Source organism: Venturia canescens, chromosome 10 (assembly GCF_019457755.1).
Source record: "Venturia canescens isolate UGA chromosome 10, ASM1945775v1, whole genome shotgun sequence".
Classification (NCBI taxonomy): Eukaryota; Metazoa; Arthropoda; class Insecta; order Hymenoptera; family Ichneumonidae; genus Venturia; species Venturia canescens.
Window position 1 is genome coordinate 1,179,800 of NC_057430.1, and position 23,571 is coordinate 1,203,370.

The 23,571-nt window shown below is 44.0% G+C and overlaps 1 protein-coding gene across 1 annotated transcript; it reads right to left on the reverse strand.

The window, feature by feature from the left end:
* Positions 1 to 844: 844 nt before the first annotated feature.
* LOC122417437 (uncharacterized) lies at positions 845 to 2,133 on the reverse strand. Its single transcript, XM_043430940.1, has 3 exons — positions 2,110 to 2,133; positions 1,053 to 1,674; positions 845 to 867 (listed from the first exon to the last, which is right to left on the reverse strand). Exons 1-3 carry the CDS (start codon positions 2,131 to 2,133, stop codon positions 845 to 847), a joined length of 669 nt encoding a protein of 222 aa, XP_043286875.1.
* Positions 2,134 to 23,571: the final 21,438 nt, after the last annotated feature.

Genomic DNA, 23,571 nt, shown 5'->3' on the forward strand with positions numbered 1-23,571 from the left:
GAATTTCAACCCCTATAACTTTTTTCTTATGCAACCCCCCGATGTGAAACCAGTTGCATTTTTCATCGTTTATCATTAAGGTAATTATCCATTTGGGTGCATTCGATTATCTCAAGTGGAAATAGGTGAAACCTGAAAAGTACCCCTCGGAGGTCTCAACTTCAAGGGATGATTTCACCCCCTAGAAACGTTTTTCCGCCGATAAAAAAAAATACGTGTCTCTTAGATTTTGATGTAGAATAACATATTCAAGTTTCATTAAAATCGGAGGGGGACAGCGGAAAGACTTTCCTTGTTAGAAACCGATGGCTCTTTCTTCTTATTTGATTCGAACAGCTAAATCAATTGAAAAAAATTCCATCTAATTTACGTGCAACATTAAAATTTATCATATCAATTCGAGGGCAAGTATTTTCTAATGAATTGAATAAAGTTACCACTTGAATTACATGCAGCACTAAAATTTGTGATATCAATCGGTGGACAAGTATTTTATTAGTAACTCCAAAGTTCAACATTATGGAATTGTTCTAAGAAGCTTTTAAATCCAAAAATATCACATGCACGCTAATCATTTCTTGCTCTATGGTGGCAGAGACTTATAAAAAAATCGATTCTTTTCAGACTTTCAGGAGCTTCTGATATTATTCACAATATTCGACGTCGATTGGATCGTTACAAATTATGTTTAAATATGAGTTAAAAGTACTTGTCCGGCCCATCACTATTCATTCAAATAAAAATCAATCATAAAAAAACGAAATTGTACGGCAGAATCCGGTTAAAAATTTATTGACATGCGATTTATTATTAGTTTAATGTTCTTAATAATAGTATAGGTTAGTTATACCGGAGGAAAGTAGTTCGCTGGAAAAAGTGAGAAGTAAAAATTGCCGTCATTCCAATACCAACTGGGGAGTTATTTTTGGAAGCTTGAACATATTTAATGTGCAAAATGTTTTTTATTTATCGATGCACAATAACATCCCATGTATAGTACAGGACAATTCGTTTCCATTCTTATTCAATTAGTGCAATTAAGGGAATATTACTTGAAGATCTGTCAAGGTTCCACCGCGGGGGTTGGTGGGCTCTCGTTCGTCTCGTTTCTTTCCGTCCTGCCACTTCGAAGGTGATGTACTGGTGATCGCTGGCTGTATAGTCCTCGATCACCCGCCACCCCCTCAGTCGTGACAGGATACCGTCCGACGTCAGCGTCACGTCCGGGATGGAGTCTCCAAACCCTGGTCGTCTGTACGTCGGCGTGTTTCCCGTATTTACCACTGCTAGGTCCAGCCTTGCGGCCATCTCCAGCAGCAGTCGTCCGCGTCGGTTCGTTTCCGTCATTCCCCACTCGATCGCCCTCGCGTTGAGGTCTCCCGCAACGACGACGTCCCCGGGCAGGTCCCTGATACCGTCTTCTAGTAGTGCCACCTTCCTCTCGAACTCGGCCGCGGTGCAGTTGGGTGTCAAGTAGACGCTGACGTAAGTGACAGCGCCGACTTTAGCCCAGACGTAATCGTCCCCGACACCGCGGTTAGAGACTCGGGATTGGGTGGCACCCCTTACCCAGATAGCTGTGGTCTCTGTCTCGTTCGTAATGTACGTCTGAGTCGTCCTTCTCCTGTATGGTTCACACAGGATCAGGACGTCCGCGTCGTGTTCGTCTGCTATCTGTGGTAGGAGTGTCACAACCGACGTAAATTTTTGTTATCATAATTATAATTAATATTAGATTAATCAACTACCGAACTTATAAGCACTCCCACTCAAGCCCTACACATTGCCATATATAGTCAGGTCATTCATCTGTATGCGACACACGACGACCACACTCATGTATCGACACTTGAAACCCTGTATACACAACAAACCACCGAGTGACCCTAGGACCCAAGACGCTTAGGCCATAAACTTAAAGCCCCACCCGACACTACACGAACAACACTACGAAGATGACACATCCAGTTCCCCTAAACTAGATCTGAGAATCCAAAAGGCTTAAAACACTTCCGTTTCCCCCACTAATTTCCGATTTTGGCTCCTATAAAAGGGCGAGATTTCTCATCTTCAGCGCAGTCCGTTCCGTACCTAGAGTCACGATTATACTGTTAGCAGTAGTTCGGTTGTCATTCGGTTAGCCGTCTTACACTTAAACTCTGACCGAACTCCGGGTCTTCTGTAGAAGAGAGCGAGTCGAGTCTTTCCACAAAAGGTTAAAGTCCATTTTTAGATTGGGACTTAGAATAAATTCGAACGTCCGCTTCTCGGACTTAGAATAATTTTGCACGTCCGCTTCTCGGACTTATAATAATTTCCGCTTACCCGTGTAACTCAACATTGTCAAGTAAGCTACAACGAATCGAAGTAATCAAAGACACCTCTCCGGTAAAGCACTTAACAATATATCTCATCAAGTTTGTATCCTTCAATTGTATTTTACTAACATTTCATTTTAATATCGGAATATATGGAGAATCCTAAATCTCTCTATCTTATTCCACTTTTGTAATTCTACTAACCCTTTGTTTTCATTAAAGAGTGTATAAGGAATCCTAGATCTCTTTATTCACAACCTTAAATTCCCTTTCCTCAGTTGTAACCAAGATAAAGCAAGACTTCTCGAGGTCTATCGGCGTGCGCCCACGACACTCATAACGAGTATATCTATATAATAACGCTCTGCGTATACATGCTGAATGGAAAAGTCTATGGGACATAACGTTTGCCGCTCGACGTTCAAATACCCGAACCTTTCCTGCACGCCCCTCCGGACGTGACAGATAAAAATTTGGTGACAGCGGTGGGATATTTCTTAGCACGCTGAGCGCTTTATTCTTGTTACCACTGATGAAATGAAAACTAACAATTATCAAAAATTTTCTAATTACAAATCTTGACTAACGAAATTAATCGAAGTTCAATTAAACAAAAAAAAAGTGATACGAAGTGAATATAACAATGGCAGAACTTGCAAATATTACGCATCACCAAGCTATTACTGATGCTATGCTCACAAGTATGGGCGAGTGTATGGCTCTACAACAGGCACTCATACATGTGCCAAGTTTTAACGGGAAGAATATGCCCCTAAAATCATTTATAGAAGACGTAGAAAACGGCTTTACGTTCGTGCCTGAAGGCCTAAAGACGTCATTTTTCAAGGGAGTTTGCTCGAAACTCAAAGAAACAGCTCGCGACGCGGTAGCTGATAAAACCATAGAGTCGGTAGAAGACTTATCGAAAGCCTTAAAAGAATATTTTTCACCCAAGAAATCATATCCTTATTATTGTGCAGAAATTCAATCAGTTAGATTGAGACGTGATGAAACAGTGCTCGATTATTATACACGTATTAAAAGATTACGAACCAGCGCCATTGCCGCTTTAAAAGACAAATTTACAGAAGCTGAGGCTACCCGAATGCTACCCATGCTTGACGGAGTAGCACTAGAGTCATTCAAAAGAGGCCTCTCAGACGATTTATTGTACGCCATCAGCGTACAAGACCCCCAAACACTCGAGGAAGCGTTTAGAGTCGTACAACGAATAGAGCGAGATATGGAAGGAGCAAATGCTCGGAACTCGAATTCATTGAGATATGCTCAATCAGAACAAGATCGCGCACCCCAATATAATTCTAATAACAACAATGGGTATCGTAGAGTATCCTTTCAAGACCGTGAAAATAATTATGATAACAAAAATTCAAATTTCAATAGATTTTTTCGCCGCGACACAACACCGCCTCGTGAACAACGACCGATACGCGAAAATTTCCCATCGCGAAGATTCCAAAGTAGAAATCAATCACCAAGAAATTTCTATGGTTACCCACCAAACGCATTCTATGGACCACAATATTATCCTCCAGTTCCATATGGACCTCCGATGTACCCTCCGTACAGTGAGTACCCACAGAATTTTTCCCCTTCGCACTCGATGTATCCTACTCCTTTTTATAAACGTGAAAATTCATTTCAAAACATGAGACCAGTATCTCCTCGACCCAACAACACTTCAGATAATTTAAACTCGCAAGACGCCCGTCGAGCGGACGCATCGACGAGCGACCCTCAAGCCACGCGTCCCACAGCCGTGAAATTCCTCACGGCAGGAGATTTGTTAGATGGACCAGCGGACAAGAACGCTCCCCAATAATCACTTTACGAGCCCCCGAACTCGAAAACGGTTTTGGACGTTTTCTGATTGATACCGGAGCCGATATAAATATTGTTAAATTACAAGCATTAAAACGCAGATGCATAATTGCGGGTCATGAATTTTTAACATTATCAGGAATAACACCAGATAAAATTCATACACTAGGATCAACCGAATTAACGTTATTCGATAAACCAGCAAAGTTTCAAGTGCTAAACGAAAACACTGCTATCCCCGCGGACGGAATTATAGGAATCGAGTTTCTTCAAAACGAAAAGGCTGAGATATCATTTCACCATAACACACTCGTCACCACCTCGAAACCAATAAACCCGATACCGTTTGAGAATGACTCCGAAAACGTCAGGGAAAATCCAAACACTTTACGAAATGTAACAAAAGATGACGAAGGAACATCATTTATTTTGAAAGCTCGGACTCGCATGAAGGTCCCAATTAAAGTAAATAACCCAAGTTTAAAAACGGGATTTCTTCCACGAATTCGAACTCCGGAAAATATTTTTATGGGAAACGCAGTCGTCACGAACGAAAATGGAACCTGTTATATTTACGCGATAAACGCTTATGAAGATGATGCTCAAATTGATGTACCTCCCCAAGAATTAATTCCATTCGAATATTACGATTCAGAAGATTTCTTTGATTATGGAAGTGATGGAAGTACTGAGGAAAACCCAGCCAATAGAGAAGAAAGAATACGCGAAAGTCTCCGTTTGGACCATTTAAATTCAGAAGAAAAACAACACGTTCTTGAAATAATAAAAGAGTACCCTCACTTGTTCCATTTACCTGGCGATAAGTTGCCCGCCACTACAGAAATAAAACATACTATACCCACTACTGACGAACTACCAGTGACCATCAGACAGTATCGATTTCCCCCTGCTCATAAAGAGGAAATTAATAAACAAATAAATAAACTCTTGGATAATAAGGTCATAGTAAATTCGACTTCTCCGTATAATTCACCTTTATGGATTGTACCAAAGAAACCTGATTCAAAGGGAAACAAACGATGGAGAATGGTAATAGATTTCCGTGAATTAAACTCAAAAACCATAAGCGACGCTTACCCTTTGCCGAACATCACCGAGATCCTTGATAGACTCGGTGGAGCGAAATATTTTTCTACATTCGATTTAGCTAGTGGATTCCACCAAATTGAAATGGAAACAAAAGACAGACAAAAGACTGCTTTTAGCACACCTAACGGACACTACGAATGCACTAGAATGCCGTTTGGACTTAAAAATGCTCCCGCTACTTTTCAACGCTTAATGGATAGAGTTCTTTTGGGATTACAGGACAGCGAATTATTCGTGTATCTTGACGATATCGTGCTCTTCGCTACTTCCTTAGAAGAACATGGAGTAAAGGTTCGACGACTTTTTAATAAACTTAGTAACGCGAAACTGTCCTTACAGCCGGATAAATGCGAATTTCTAAACACTGAAGTAATTTATCTCGGTCATATAATTAGTGATGGAGGCGTACGGCCCGACCCTAAAAAGACAGAAGCGGTCGAGAAATTCCCGATCCCTAAAACTGTTACCAACGTGCGACAGTTCCTCGGCCTCGCCGGTTATTATAGAAGATTCATAGCAAACTTTTCCGAGGAAGCTAAACCGTTGAGTGATTTATTAAAGAAAAATGTCGAGTTTAAATGGGGTCCCGAACAACAAAAGGGATTTGACTATTTGAAGAACGCTTTATGTTCCTCCCCAATATTACAATATCCAAATTTCGAAGAACCTTTTATTCTAACCACAGATGCATCAAATTACGCAATAGGCGCGGTTTTAAGCCAAGGAAAAATCGGGGAAGATAAACCAATAGCTTATATGTCACGTTTATTAAATTCAGCCGAAAGAAATTATAGCACGACAGAAAAAGAATGCCTCGCGGTCGTTTACGCGATACTGCATTTCAGACCGTATCTATATGGTCGCCCATTCACTCTTGTCAGTGATCATGAACCGTTAAAATGGATTGATTCCGTAAAATTACCCGTTCAACGATTAATCCGTTGGAGAATACGACTACGCGAATACGAATACACCTTCTGTTACAAACCTGGGCGACTTAATTCAAACGCAGATGCGTTATCGCGGAACCCGGTTGTACCTGACGCTACGATATTACCTATATCATCTGGTGCCAGGAAGCCACCGAGTACCACGGTTCCCCGTAAAGCTACAGCTTCAAAACCATTAGCAAAAACAATTCAACCACCTGCAAGCAGGGGCAAGCCTTTGTCTACCGTATTGGAAGAGTCGAATGTACCGGGAAGTACCATCGGTGAACGAGTCAGAAATCGTAAAATAATTACGACGGGCCCTCCTGTAGTCCCAGTAAAAATCCCTCGAACTCAAACCCGGGCAGCATCGACAAAAGCGAGCTCCGGCTCCTCTGACACAGAACGAAGACCCCCTACTGCGCGAGCCCGGAACAGCGCTTTCCCTAGCCTGGCCGAAAAGAGGACAATCACCACTAGGGCTACGAAAGTCCCAGAACCTCCACCTTTGAAGCGTTACACAGACGCATTACGATTCGCATTTGATATTAATGAGTCTCTAGAGGAAAACGCCACCTCCTCCGAAACGGAAAATTTAACCGCCCCTGTAAATAACCAAAATATAGTTGAAATACAAGGAAGCCCGAAGGTAAATCAATACTGGTGGGACAATAATCAAAACAACGTTGAAGTGAATAAAGATTGCGGTACGCAAACAGATGAATATACGGAATCAGAAGACGCAGATAATGAAATAGGAAAGACCCGTGAATCATTAATAACTTTTAGACACCCTGTAGGTAGATCGACACCCGCCGTTACACAAAATGAAGAAGAGATAAGTAGCGAAGAAGAAGACCGCCGGCAACCTGAACCAAATTTACGACTAAATTTCAACAACTCCGAGAGCGAGTCTGAAGTAAGCAACCCAGAAGTGGCAGAAGCAGTACCAGTCAAAAATCCTGGAAGAACAGTTTCCCAGACCATAATTCCTGGAGTTTACTACCCCCACATGTGCAAAAGCGACAACCTCTTACAAGTAAACACCACAAACGAAAATTTAACTTATCATAAAAATAATTATCTACATTTCATATCAGCCGACTGTGAATTCACGACGGTCGTGTCGAGACTATTGATAGAAACAGACAAAATTTATCCACAAGATTTAAAATTCAAAAAGCCAAAGCGTAAACAAGTTTTAGTAACAAACAAAGGAAACTACAAAATCCTGAGTGCGGTACTAATTAATAAACATTTTGATACATATTCAGTTCAGGAACTCAAGGAAGTACTCCTCACCGTTAAAGACACAATAAATAAATACCAAATTAAAACACTCAGAATTTCAAAACCCGGGTATATGCTAGAAAATTTTAGCCACTCTTTTATTGCGGATCTATTAGAGGAATGTTTAGGAGAATGTGAGTGTGCAGTTACAATTTGCCGCGGGAATGTAACAATTCCAGACGAAGCTATCCGGCAAGAAATAATATCTGAATATCACGAGAGCTTAATCGGTGGACACAAGGGTATTACAAAAACGTATAAGAGAATTCGAGAACGATTCTATTGGCCAAATCTCAAGGACGAGGTAACCGAATACGTGAGATCATGTCCCGAGTGTCAACAACAAAAATTGACTAGAATAAAAACTCGTGAACCTATGATCATCACGGACACCCCGTATGAAGCCTTCGACAAAATTTCCATTGACACCGTAGGACCGTTGCCCGAAACCCCAAATGGTAATAGGCACATCTTGACCGTTCAAGACAACCTCACAAAGTACTGTATTGCCATCCCCGTACCAAACATAAAGGCCGAAACAATAGCTGACGCTCTGGCTAGAAACGTAATCATTCAATTTGGTACACCAAAAATCATTCTGAGTGATCAAGGTAGATCATTTGTCGGGAAGATTTTTAACAATTTAGCCAGAATTTTCAAAATAAAACATCTAACCACGTCCGGTTATCACCCTCAAACCAACGGCTCATTGGAAAGACGCCACATAGTTTTAGCAGAATTCATTAAACACTACATAGATAAATTCGAAGACTGGGATAAACTTGTTCCTTTTGCCATGTTTTCATACAATACATCGGTACATGAGTCCACAAAATTTACGCCCTTTGAGCTAGTATACGGAAGAATAGCTCGAACTCCAAGTTCTTTTCCCCCTCCCGAGAAATTAGAAACCTATGGAAGTTATCTATGTGAACTCACCTCTCGACTCGATGAAATGAGGAGACTCGCGTCGAAATCTTTAATCAAATCCAAGTACCGCTCGAAGCAATATTATGATAAAAAGGTACATAGCGAAAATTTCAACCCTGGAGATATGGTATACGTACTAAAGGAACCAAAAAGAGGAAAGTTTGACAATTGTTACGTTGGACCTTATCAAATTACAGAATTATTAGACAGGCACAATGCTGTACTCGAAACCTCAGGAGGAAAAAGAATTTTAAAACATTTAGATAAACTGAAACCGTATAGAGCCAGAAGAAGCATCGCCACTCCTCTTTAGAAAACGCGTCACATGCCATCGCCGCGCCAGAAAATTAGTAAAATAGAGAGAGAAACTACCCCAAATTAACGAATAGGGCCTACAAGTATAAAAATCCACACATACACTAGAAAATCATATAGCCCGGATCTCCAGAGGTTCAACACATACAACTACAAGAACTAACGGAGTTGTTTACATGAGAACGAATACGTAAACATAACATTTAAACTCTCGCACACACTCTCTCTCTCTCTCTGCTCCCCACTAGTATGGAAAATTTGGATCATACGAGAAAATTTTTTTTTTACTCGCAAGGAAGGGATGAGGTTTGACTATAAAAGGGAAAAAAAAACGACTAATATTCATACTAACAAAAATTTTTCGTGGTGTCACATCAGAGATTCAGAGTAAAAGTCGTGGTAGTATAGTAGCCAAGTCGTTTTAACTTAGAAAATTTGAGACGAGAGTTATACCCCTTCCAAACAACTAGACGAGGCGCGATATTCACCATCAGAACCATCCAAACGATCAACCTTGCCCACAGGTATTTGAAATTTATTTCAAGTCAAAACAATCAACATATCCCAACAAATTTTTGTTTTTTTTTTTTTGTCATACAGAAAATAATTATTATTTCCAAGTACTATATTTGTTCTAAAATCAACAAGGAAAAACATTGATGTTTGACGGAAACCAAATTAATTCTATAAAGAGAGTTTCTCTCTCCATATATTAGTTTTTCCTCTCTCTTTCTTCACGAAATTTTCTTTGAGGCCTACCGACATACACAGAAAAAAAAACCCTTTCCGGGACCAAGTGCAGAAACGTTTGCACGCCCATCACAACCCTTTTCCTCAAAGGCGAGATCAAGTGCAGAAACGTTTGCACGCTCGTTTCCTTCTTGGGAATAAGTGAAGAAACGTTTTCACGCCCAACTGATACCCAGATCCATTGACAAGAACAAGTGCAGAAACGTTTGCACGCTTGCTCCTTCCTGCGGTGAGAATAAGTGAAGATACGGTTTCACGCTCATCATACCTTCTCCAATACGGGAATAAGTGAAGAAACGTTTTCACGCCCGTAAAACCTCTAATTAACCATGGGACGAAGTCGTCGTGCCGGAAGAAAATTTCAACTGCGTAAACTTCATGCACAGCAATCAAGACCAGATACATATCAACTGAATTATTTTCAAATCAAAAAAATCCAAAAAGAGCTCAGTCAAAAACCATCAATTGTTTCCATCGAAACAGTCACCCCGAAAATTCACATAAAAAAATTAATTCCAGTCGACTTACCCCCGAAACGTCCAACTGACAATATACCAGAAAACGACCCACAGTTACCGAGATACCAACAAATCAACAAATAATTCAAAATTTTTTATCTACTTGAGAAGACAGAATCAATTTGTCAACCACCCAGTAAGTTTTTATCACGAAACAATAATAGATATTTCCCTTTTTAACATATAAACAACCATATTTAACAAGCATGCATATTTCGGAATCAGAACTTAACTTTTTAAACGAACAAGAAACATTAGATTGGTTATATGAAATCCCTGCCACCAGAATACCGGGTAGGAATTACGAATTCTATAAGAATTCTCAATCCAGATGTGTTAAAACCGTTTTAGAAACCCCAGTATGGTACATAGAAACTTATGCCAGAACTTTTTGTAATGATTGCTACAAAGATATAACCGCGGATGAAACCGAAAAACCCGGGAAAATGGTCAAAACCCACCGGTTAGTGCCAGGACCGCATTACGGGGCCTGCTGTAATATTTGTGGAATAGGTTTATTAAAATCACAAACGCCGTATCAATGCGATAATTGTATTCTGGCTTGGATTTTCAATAGAGTTGACCTAGAAAGTGGGCGCGAAGTCGTGGTAAATTGGACCGAATAAATTTTCCAAATTTCTAATTATAAAACACCTGGATCTGTTCCAGGATACCGACCATGCCAAACATTAGTACCGAATATTACGTAAATTCAACCAGTTCCTCAACACCATGTATCGTGCAAAAACATCTAAAAAGACATTTAGTAATTTTTATTGCTTATGCAATAGAAATTCGTCGATCACGGCGCCAACATCGAGAGGAATTATTAGAACTTTGGAAAGAAGACAGCCGTAATAAAAGTCTAGTATGGTGGGACCCCGAAGCAAATCCCGGGGACATTTTTGACCTGCGATCCTTGTTTGGCCTCGCACCCCTACCAGAGAGAGAAACTGATCCCCACTGGGAATGTTTGGCAAAGCAATAGCATGGGCTCGTGCATGAAAAAAAAAAATAATAATAATAATAATAATAATATATAAAAAAAAAATGAAAATATATATAAAAAAAAAAAAAAACGACTATATTAACGATAGATTATAACTCTTTAGCAACATCATGAACCCCCCAATACCAATAAAATCGCCGCTGAAGAGAATTGGGAATAAATACGTGGTTTACACGGGCACCTTTTACTCACCATCACACTTCTACGTGATCAAAGCGAAGAATGTACCGAAGGTGGAAAAATACAGCAAGATCATCGAAAGATTCCTAAAGGCCTTCCCAATTTTCGATATGGATATGTTAGGATCCCTGCAAACAGGTAGTTGCGCCGTCAAATTGGCTAATAGCTGGCTACGAGGTAATATTCTGGCAATAAGCAATGGGTTTGCAGTCTTAGACTTGGTTGATATCGGAGGAGTATTAAGATTTAACATCTTCGACCTTAGGCCTCTACCGCCCTCAATAACTCTTTCTACGGGCAAAGCCATACGAGTCCATCTGTGTAACATAGAACCAAAATTTGAAGGACCCTGGGCCGAAAGCGAGACGAGATTTCTCGAGACCCTCCTGGCTAGGCGACCCTTGAAATTGAAAAGCATGCATTGCAGAGGAAGTTGCTCCTCACTAACACTGGGAATAACCCTGGTAGATAGACCCACCGGCCTTGACATACGGCGACTCCTATTGAATCGCGGACTCGCAGTAGAAGGGTTCGTACCCGAATCCTTACTGTCAGACCTACCATCCGACCGTGTCGATGTTCTCCTTCAGGAAACATTGCAACAACAAACAACAGTTTAACCCGAGGAAAAGGCAACCCTATGGGCAATAGAATATAAAAAAAAAAAAAAAAAAAAAAAAAATTTATTTTGCCCTAAAGTCAAAACACATGATGCCTTTTTCCAAGCCTACTGACCATAAAACAGCAGGACACTTTAAGACCTCTTCAAAGAGGCAACATAGTAGCAATAGGCATGCACCCGCACGTATATCGCTAGGATATAAGAGGCTCTCTAGTTATAAATATGCTATTTCCTCTCATTGACTTCAGTAAAAACTAAGGATAAACATACATTTTCTTATTATTAAGGCTATGCAAATAACCCTATTCATATCGATCTAGATTTCAAGTCCAGCAATGTAACTCAGTAATAATACTAGTAGGCAATAAATAAGTTTATACATTTTTTTTTTTTTTTTTTTTTTATAAAACGTAATACACGAAGTACAAAACGCGCATATGAAATACAGGACAATGGACATCCACTGTCCACTCAAGTTAGATAATCTATATACCCCCTAAAAAATAATAATACTAATAATAATAATAATAATAATAATAATAATAATAATAATAATAATAATAATAATAATAATAATAATAATAATAATATCAACGCCATGATTCCATTTATACTATATATATTATTTGATTCAAAATTTACTTGACGTTTAAAGATAAGTTTTAAATGCGTACATTAAATTATATGAATTTAAATGATACTTTACCATACGGAGGCATAGTAACCAAAGCAAAATGATTTTAATTATCACACTAAAGATTAGTAATAATCATCGTAATCGATATAAAGATAAATAATAGGTAATATGCAGACGGCAAAGACTAGAACCATTAATAACATAGGTTTTATAATAAAAAAAAAAAAAAAAAAAATATATATATATATATATATATATATAAAGGAATAAATAAACAAATAAATTTAATAATAATAATAATAATAATAAGAAAAAATAGATAAATAAGACTCGACGACTAGCAGAACGGCAAAATAAAACAACCCAACGATGACATCCGGGAATCAGAAACAACTACGAACGACAAACGACGAGATGAGTAACAATAGGGGAGGAGCACATACATAATAAGAAAAGAAAAACACAGAACACAAAAATTTTAATTTCTTAATTTATTCGGCTTCTCCCTTTAGGAAAGCCCTCCCAACCAAAATCTCTCCACTACAATCGAGGAAAATAACTAACAAATAGTACAAAAATTTTCTCTTTTTTTTTTTCTCTTCTTGTTTTTTTTCTCTCTCTCTCTCTCTTTTAATCGCGATCATACGCGGAATAAATCCCATCAGGGTGGGACCATGCGGGATGATCCCAATCCGTTTCCGGATGTTCATGTCCCCATCGCCCTTCCAGCATCCAACGGATTCCATAAACGTCGAATCCTTGCTCCGAGTTCAAATGAGAATTCTGTCGGCGAAGTTGATGCCGATCATACCTTCTCCTCTTCATAAAGGAGATGTACAAGACATCCCAAACATACTGGAAAAAAAAAAACATATTATTTTCAATATATACTTCACTTCCTTATCTTTCTACCCTTGTTATATTAATACTCACGGCGAAAGTGTGCTTAAACGGACGACGACCCATAGCGATTCTTCCGAAAAAAAAAAAATTTTTTGAGACCGTAGATACGACGATGTGTTCTCACACGAGATCGAGGGCTTAGTGAAGAGCTCCCCGAAAAAAAAAAATGACCAAAATTTCTCGCAATGGACGACCCCCACCATAACAAGATTTTCACCGCTCCACCAAAAACCATCCACAAAAAAAAAAAAAAAAAAAAAAATTGAAAGAAAAAGAAGAAAGTGGTGTGTATGCGTACACGCATACATCCACACATATGCCACAAGAAAAAAAAAGAAAGGGGGAAAACAGGGATGTATACTAACACAAATAACACTGGCTTTAACATACTAACGTTTTACTGACCATGCTCCGAGAACTCAAATGTACTTTCTCTTTTAGAAAATGCGTATCCTTAAGGCCATCATGCTAGTTTTAGCACTCGAACTCGGAAAGGTCTGGGCATCGACAAAAACACATGACATTAAACAGATCACCAACCTAGCTGGCATCTACTACGAACCGATGCACGAAATTCAGTTTTCCCGAACTGAATGGCGGTTGACAACTTTTATAGACTTGAAGCCCTTCGAAGACAACCGGCCTACCTTTACCGAAGTACCATTAATGGAACTCGTCTGCTTACCATACTTGGAGGACCGTTGCAAATCTTATATTAACAAAGACGACCTGACGATAAAAAGCGATTTAATCAACAAATACTTACTTTACATACGGAAACAAAAGGGCATCGAACCAGTAATAAGCAAACGTAGCATTCCCTTCGGATTTGTCGGAACAATTAGCAAAAGTCTTTTTGGCACTCTGAATACCGACGACGCCGATTACTTCAATACAGAAATAGATAAACTATACGAAGACCAGAAGAAGATAGCCATTCTCGCCAAGAATCAGACTCATATAATAAGATCAGAACTCCACGACCTCTCCGATAAATTATATGACATGGAAAAGGAACACAAAGCAAAATGGAACAACCTAGTAGAAATATTTCATAACTCAACCGACACGATAATGCATATACAAGGTATCAGGGAATGGCGGAACAGCATAGGAAACATCGCCCAAACGTATCTTGAAAGTCTTCGCGCCATCGTGGACGCAATACATTTCATCAAACTAGGACTTCTACACCCGGAACTAATAAACCCCGATACCCTCGACATTATCGTCAAGAGCTTCACAGAAACTCATCATCGTGACTTATTCCCAGTACCCCTCGATGAAATCCACTCCGGAACCCTATCAAAAATTTCCCGTTTATCAGCTTCCTACCACAAGAAGAAAATCATAATAGTCATGCACATCCCACTGCTCGAGCCTACGATATTTTTCCTTTACAAACTCCATCCTTGCCCAATTCCCCAGAAATTTGGAAGCAACAGCCAAGGAGCAGCATACGTACAGCCCAGGGCCTCGCACATAATCATCTCCAGAGACATGGACAAATACACCCTCATCCCCGAAAACGACTATCCCAGATGTCAACACGTCCATAACTACCAGATATGCACACCAACGTACCCCATCTACGAAGTATCAGCACATCAAAACTGCGAGCTATTATTACTTACCAACGGCGGGCATGGATCATATGCAGATTGTGAAATCAAAATCATGAAGAAGCAAGCCCCACACTGGAAACAATTGGACCACCTGTCTGGATGGTTATACTCATTACCTAAACCAGAAAGAATACAGATTCTGTGCGATGATGATCCAGCCATTATCACCGAAATAAAAGACACCGGAATATTAACCTTAAGACCTGGGTGCATCGCTAAAACCCCATATGTGACCATTTCGGGAACCCAAACACTTGGGGAAACCATACGCTCTACATACATCGCTGCCGCAACCCTGGACGTGAATCTACTCGTTCCTAATATATCACATTACAAGCCTCTTCAAGACGCCGATGCTTCAACGTTTATACCCAAGGTCTTCTCCACAAACTCAATCGGAGCTTTACCCTTCGACGCTAGCTTGAAGGAAATAGAACAAGAACTTTTGGAAATCGCTTCCCATAAACGAGAACAACAAGGACAGGCCTCGTACACTACAATGGCCATAGCCGGAGAAATACTTTTGACCCTTGGGTTACTGACCTACATTTTACGAAGATACCTTCTTTCCTGTGCCTGCGGTGCCTGCACCAGATGTCGAAAACCTACACCGCCACCAGAAGACTACGACGACAACACTCAAGAGCCGGAAGAAGAACCTGCTAATAAAAAGACGGAACCCATCTACGAGACGTTAACTCGTCCTGCCCACCCCGTTTTTATCCACGAAATTTCAACTCAAACCACAGTTTAACTCTAATTATAATTCTTATACACTCTTCATTATTACGAACACATTTAATTAATTATTAAAAATAAGAAATAATATTGATATCATTTAAATAACCAGGTTATGCATAATGAATTAATGTAATCACATTACACACTTTCTTTCGTGAACGGTAAAGACGAAGGTATCTCACTCACCTGCATATTCCATCATTAACACCTTAACTGTATTGCACTTCGTGAAGTACACCTCAAAACCACAATGGCACAGGCACTCCAAATAATTAACCTGCTGAAAAAAAAAAAAAAAAAAAAAAAAAAAAATTATGCTAATTTAACTAGCATCATCGCAAAAGAACAGGGTATATACCCACGTATATACAAGTGGCTCTCGTTCATAGCCAGAAAAACTCCCAAAACAGCAGTAAATACTTAGCCGTCTAAAGCCAATAATAGAGGTATGTCATTTAAGCTATACAGTTCCCTAAGAATCCTTACAGCTGACCAGCCGAAGAATTTTTTTTTCTCCCCCCCCCCTCTAACCTGATCCTACATCCACACCAAGATACTCAGTCCAAACCAGGCAACGAAATCAAAAATTTACAAATTCTGTAATTTTACCATTTAAGCATATATTCAATTTAGAACATATTCAATATGCATAAATTGGTAGCCACCGAGGACGGTGTCTATTCTAAGTGGGGAGGTGTCACAACCGACGTAAATTTTTGTTATCATAATTATAATTAATATTAGATTAATCAACTACCGAACTTATAAGCACTCCCACTCAAGCCCTACACATTGCCATATATAGTCAGGTCATTCATCTGTATGCGACACACGACGACCACACTCATGTATCGACACTCGAAACCCTGTATACACAACAAACCACCGAGTGACCCTAGGACCCAAGACGCTTAGGCCATAAACTTAAAGCCCCACCCGACACTACACGAACAACACTACGAAGATGACACATCCAGTTCCCCTAAACTAGATCTGAGAATCCAAAAGGCTTAAAACACTTCCGTTTCCCCCACTAATTTCCGATTTTGGCTCCTATAAAAGGGCGAGATTTCTCATCTTCAGCGCAGTCCGTTCCGTACCTAGAGTCACGATTATACTGTTAGCAGTAGTTCGGTTGTCATTCGGTTAGCCGTCTTACACTTAAACTCTGACCGAACTCCGGGTCTTCTGTAGAAGAGAGCGAGTCGAGTCTTTCCACAAAAGGTTAAAGTCCATTTTTAGATTGGGACTTAGAATAAATTCGAACGTCCGCTTCTCGGACTTAGAATAATTTTGCACGTCCGCTTCTCGGACTTATAATAATTTCCGCTTACCCGTGTAACTCAACATTGTCAAGTAAGCTACAACGAATCGAAGTAATCAAAGACACCTCTCCGGTAAAGCACTTAACAATATATCTCATCAAGTTTGTATCCTTCAATTGTATTTTACTAACATTTCATTTTAATATCGGAATATATGGAGAATCCTAAATCTCTCTATCTTATTCCACTTTTGTAATTCTACTAACCCTTTGTTTTCATTAAAGAGTGTATAAGGAATCCTAGATCTCTTTATTCACAACCTTAAATTCCCTTTCCTCAGTTGTAACCAAGATAAAGCAAGACTTCTCGAGGTCTATCGGCGTGCGCCCACGACACTCATAACGAGTATATCTATATAATAACGCTCTGCGTATACATGCTGAATGGAAAAGTCTATGGGACATAACGTTTGCCGCTCGACGTTCAAATACCCGAACCTTTCCTGCACGCCCCTCCGGACGTGACAGGAGCATGTCTGCGGTCCTACTTCGGTTCAGGTTTCCCTGAATCACTCTGTCCGTCTTCCGGCCTGATTCCTGCACTCCTCCAGCGCGGCCCGAAACACGGCACACCTGCCGGTTCCGGCGAGGTGCGCCACGTCCTTGTGCCCGGCCTCGGAGCACAGTGGACAGACCGGTTTGTTCTTGCAGTCCGTCGCGAGGTGTCCGGATGCACCGCACTTGCGGCAGCATTTAGTCCTGTCTTTGCCTTTGCATTCGGCCTTAACGTGGCCGAAGCCCAGGCACCTGTAACATTTCGTCACCGTCAGTCGTTTCCGAACGCGGCAATGTACCCAGCCAATTCCGATCCGGCCGCGCCGTAGCAGCGCATCGGCTTCCCGCGAATCGAGTTCGCAGACCGCCATGTACTGCTCAGCGCGGTTCGGACCGAAAATGTGGACCCGAAAGTCCGCGTCTCGTCCGGTCTCTCGCCTGAGCGCGTCCGTCACGTCGTCCGGGGTCGCCACACAGTCCAGGTCCATGATCTCCAGTTGAACCTTGGAGGTCATAGCCCTGACATTGCCCGCTTCCCCGATCACGTCTTGGATCTGTCGTCCAAACTGTTCGCGTCCGTCTGGTTTGTCTGCTTCTACTTGTAATTTCAGCAGACACAGTCCGTTCTTCGTCTTCCTCATGGTCGTCACCTGCACGTGATTATTATTATTATTATTATTATTATTATTATTATTATTATTATTTTTACCAAGGAGTTGCGGAAATCCTTTTTACGGATTCCATGTAGTCTTACGGACTACATGGGTATGTGGGACTCCCGAAAAAATAGGCCTACCCACTAAAACCGCCACCTCCTTGTTGTCCTTCCCCCCAGCCAGGGACTATGTTGATATTACTTCTGACTGGGGGTTCTGTCTGTGTTCGTTCGTCCGTTCTGTCCCACCGTTATCGTCACGTCGCGTCACTCCGTCTGCTCAGTCATCCGTCAAGCAGCCGTCCGCGTTCTTACGTCGCAGTATCGTTTCCGTGTAGGTGGCGACTAAGCACCACCACTCAGGTTCGTGCAGCATTACCCCGACGATATTCTCCGGAGTAATACTGCCAACCGTTATTTCCAGTTCTTGTCTCTGTCTCATCCAGCGGTCACACACGAAAAATGTGTGTTCCGCGTCGTCTCGTTCATGTCGACAGTACTTACAGTCAGGTGTTCGTACTCTGTTCATTCTGTGCAGGTACCGTCGGAAGTAACCATGCCCCGTCAAGAGCTGGGTAACGTAAAAATTCACGTCCCCGAACTTCCTTCCGAGCCACGGCCTCAGGTCCCGTATAAGTCGTCTCGTCCAGTTGCCATCGTTTCCGTTTGTCCACCGTCCTTGCCAAGTGTCTATCGTCCTTTCGCTCTCGGCAATTGCCGCGTTCTTCCGTCCTATGTCAGCGCTGCTCCCGTAGACCCTCTTACGTTCAAACGCAAGGAGATCCACGGGAATTACGCCCGCCACCACCAGAACAGCTTGTGCAGAGACTGTCCGGTAGGAGCAAGCGATTCGCAGCGCTCCTTGTCGCTGTACCATCGTCATCGTCTTGCAGTACTTCTTTGTCTGCAGGGAGTCTGCCCAGATCTCCGCACCGTACAGGAGGATCGAGTGAGCTGTCGCCATTAACAGTCGCCGTTTCCCCGGTCTCGGTCCCGTCGTATTGGCCATCAGGCGGCTCAAGGATGCTATCCTCTCTGCCGCCCTCTGGGCCGTCTTCTGTATGTGAGGCCAGAAGGTCATCTTCGTATCAAGGGTTACCCCAAGGTACTTGACTTCCCCCTTGGTCTCCGTCTCGTGTGCCCCCACTCTCATGGGCAGTATCGTCTGTATGCGTCTTCTCGTAAGGAGCGTCAGTTCCGTCTTTTCCGTTGCGAGTTGCAGTCCGTGGTCTGTCATCCAACGTCCAACTCGTCTCATGGTCTGGTTCAACTTCAGCTGTGCTAGTTCCGGAGATCGCTCTGTAATCACCGCCGCTACGTCATCAGCGTAGGCGACGAGGATCACTCCGAGCGGCATCTCCAGCCGAAGCAAGCTGTCGTATAAGCCATTCCAGAAGTCAGGTCCCAGTATCGACCCCTGGGCAACCCCAGCGGTGACCTGTCTCGTTACCTGTCCTTCTATCGTCTCGTACGTTATACGTCTGTTTTTCAGGTAATCCTCCACAACCCGAGTCAAGTAAGGTGGGATCCCGAAGGTGCTTTTCAGCGCCTCCAAGATATCCACCCACCTGGCCGAGTTGAAAGCGTTCCTGATGTCCAGTGTCGCCAGCAGCACGATAGGTCGGGCTGCGTGGCAGTGTCTGTCCAGTTCCAGGAAAGAGTCAACCACCTTTTGGATTGCTCCAATCGTCGATCGACCCCTCCTGAAACCGAACTGCAGGTCGGAGAGACCCCCTCCGGACTGCATCGCGTCCGTCAGTCTCGGTCTCAGTAATTGTTCGTAGAGTTTACCTGTCGTGTCAAGTAAACTCAACGGTCGGTAGGCCGAGGGCGTGTTAGGGTCGCCCTTACCTTTCGGGATAAGGACGAGCCTCGCCTCTTTCCACCGACCGCTGAACGTTCCTGTCGTCAAGCACGTGTTGTACAGGTCGAGAAGTATCTCCGGCCGTAGGCGAGCCACGAGCCGGAGGATCTCAGCCGGTACTCTGTCTGGTCCCGGCGCCTTACCACTCTTCATCGCCTTCGTTGCTCTGGTGAGCTCCGCAGCGACAAAGACGGGGGGCGCCGGCGCGTCAGCGTCGTCCGTCACGTTCGTCCGTATCGGGTGCGTCGGAAACAATCCGTCAACAATCCGTCCTGCTGTTTCAGCATCTTTGAGTTCCGGTGGAATTCGGGCCCCTAGTTTGCCGGTCACAATCTTGTAACCGGTTCCCCAGGGATCCTCGTCCACCTCCTCGCAGAGCTTCCTCCAGCATCGCGTCTTGCTGTCTCGGATCGCTTTCGTCAGCGTCTTCCGTGACGTCTTGTAAATGGCCTGGAGGTTTTCCCTTTCGGGTCTGCCCCTAGCCCTTGTGACTCGACGCCGATTTGCTAGGCATGTCCTGCGCAGCTCGGCTATCTCGTCCGTCCACCAGTATTGTGGTCGTCTTTTCTGTGTCTGTCGTCGTTTCGGCATTGTGCTGTTGCACAAGCCGCCTATTAGTTTGGCCGTCTCGTCTGTTAGTCTCTCCGCCCTTTGCCGGCCAGTCAGCTCGGGGGGAACTTTCGTCATCGGAGCTGGTGCTGCCATCAACTCCTCAGAAAATTTTCGTCCGTCCAGTCTGTCAGGGTTCCACCGCGAGGGTTGGTAGGCTCTGGTTCGTCTCGTTTCTGTCCGTCCTGCCACTTCGAAGGTGATGTACTGGTGATCGCTGGCTGTATAGTCCTCGATCACCCGCCACCCCCTCAGTCGTGACAGGATACCGTCCGACGTCAGCGTCACGTCCGGGATGGAGTCTCCGAATCCTGGTCGTCTGTACGTCGGCGTATGTCCCGTATTGACCACTGCTAGGTCCAGCCTTGCGGCCATCTCCAGCAGCAGTCGTCCGCGTCTGTTCGGTCCCGTCATTCCCCACTCGATCGCCCTCGCGTTGAGGTCTCCCGCAACGACGACGTCCCCGGGCAGGTCCCTGATACCGTCTTCTAGTAGTGCCACCTTCCTCTCAAACTCGGCCGCGGTGCAGTTGGGTGTCAAGTAGACGCTGACGTAAGTGACAGCGCCGACTTTAGCCCAGACGTAATCGTCCCCGACACCGCGGTTAGAGACTCGGGATTGGGTGGCACCCCTTACCCAGATAGCTGTGGTCTCTGTCTCGTTCGTAATGTGCGTCAGAGTCGTCCTTCTCCTGTATGGTTCACACAGGATCAGGATGTCCGCGTCGTGTTCGTCTGCTATCTGTGGTAGGAGCATGTCTGCGGTCCTACTTCGGTTCAGGTTTCCCTGAATCACTCTGTCCGTCTTCCGGCCTGCTTCCTGCACTCCTCCAGCGCGGCCCGAAACACGGCACACCTGCCGGTTCCGGCGAGGTGCGCCACGTCCTTGTGCCCGGCCTCGGAGCACAGTGGACAGACCGGTTTGTTCTTGCAGTCCGTCGCGAGGTGTCCGGATGCACCGCACTTGCGGCAGCATTTCGTCCTGTCTTTGCCTTTGCATTCGGCCTTAACGTGGCCGAAGCCCAGGCACCTGTAACATTTCGTCACCGTCAGTCGTTTCCGAACGCGGCAATGTACCCAGCCAATTCCGATCCGGCCGCGCCGAAGCAGCGCATCGGCTTCCCGCGAATCGAGTTCGCAGACCGCCATGTACTGCTCAGCGCGGTTCGGACCGAAAATGTGGACCCGAAAGTCCGCGTCTCGTCCGGTCTCTCGCCTGAGCGCGTCCGTCACGTCGTCCGGGGTCGCCACACAGTCCAGGTCCATGATCTCCAGTTGAACCTTGGAGGTCATAGCCCTGACATTGCCCGCTTCCCCGATCACGTCTTGGATCTGTCGTCCAAACTGTTCGCGTCCGTCTGGTTTGTCTGCTTCTACTTGTAATTTCAGCAGACACAGTCCGTTCTTCGTCTTCCTCATGGTCGTCACCTGCACGTGACTCTCCTTTGGATCGATCGTCGTCCGTATTTTTCGTACTATGTCCGAGTACGTCGTGTCTGTGCCCGGTTTGACCAGGACAGCCAGTCCCCGTTTCCGGGGGGCCGGGCCGCTCTGGTCAGCTCGAGTCTTTGCGTCCGTTTTCTTTTTTGTTTTGTCCTTGTTCGTCTTGGTGACGGTCTGCCAGTCTGTGGGCGGTCCCATCGTCGGAGGCCTCTTTTGGGAGGACTCCGGCGTGGATCCGTTCGACGAACGTTTCCGTTTCGTACGTGGCGTCTCTTCGCTGTTGTTTGTACCCGTCACTGTCTTGTTAGTGTCTACAAGACGTCCCTTGGAGGCCGTTTCGGACTGCATGTGCAGTGCAATGTCCGCGGTCTCGAGGATCGTCTTGATTCCCGTCTTGACAGTCATGTTCATGTTTTTCTGAACGTTTGCTGCTTCGGCCATTTTCGTCGCCGTCTCGTGGATGAGCCGAAGCAGTTCTGTCAAGTCTCGTTTGTTGCTTGTCATTGTGGTTGTTTGTTTCGTCGTCAGTAGCGCGCTCTCTACGGCGGAAGCATAGCTTGCCGCGCTACTCCCACTAGATACGCTGTCCGTCCTGTTTCGTCTCGGTAAGTTAAGTAACGTCTTGTTCGTGTCGTTGTTTCGTCTCGTCCCCCTCGTCTCCGTGCACAAGTTGCGGCCCTCAGAATCCATGCCGCTGCCCGTGGCCACCGGGGCTTTCACCCGATCGGAACCCGGGGTGGATTCCCCCTGAGAAGGGGTTACCACCTGAGGTAAGTCATTGTTTTTATTGTGCATGTCCATGTTTGTTTGTCCCATCGTGCTACGGGTCCCTCGTGGTCGCGACTCCACGAACCGCGCTGGGACAAGGCACGGCCCCTGAGGTCCCCCCCCCTCTCCCTGTGGGTTCTGTGTTCCCCCCTGTCGAGTGTGCGTGGGTGTGAGTGCCCGTGATGACAAACCGGGCTCCATTCGCGGGGAGAGCCCGTTTATAGGGATCCCCTTCATTCGCTTTCGGGCGACTCCGTTTATAGGAGTCCCCGGACATTCGCTTTTCGGTAGGACCCGTTTATAGGGTCCCCGAGCATTCACGTCCCCGGTTTGTCGAAAGGCGTGTACGTGTGAATGTTTGTGTAGTGTGTGAGTGTGGGTGTGTGTGTGTGACCAGAGCCCTGTTAGCCGTGTGCAAAAGCACACGTTGCCCGCCCTGCACGTGAGAAATCTCGGACGTAGGGTTGGATTTTGCAGAGCATTATTATTATTATTATTATTATTATTATTATTATTATTATCATCATTATTATTCTCCCCTAATTTCTGCCGCCTTGACGTGGTGGGGGGGCTTACGTGTCCCTCACTATTCTGAGCTCAGCCCAGAGAGGGGCACAACTAAATGGCAGGACCCGGGTGAAGAATCGGACTTCACTGCGGCACGTCCCCTGGCTGGTCAACAGGGGATGCCCTTT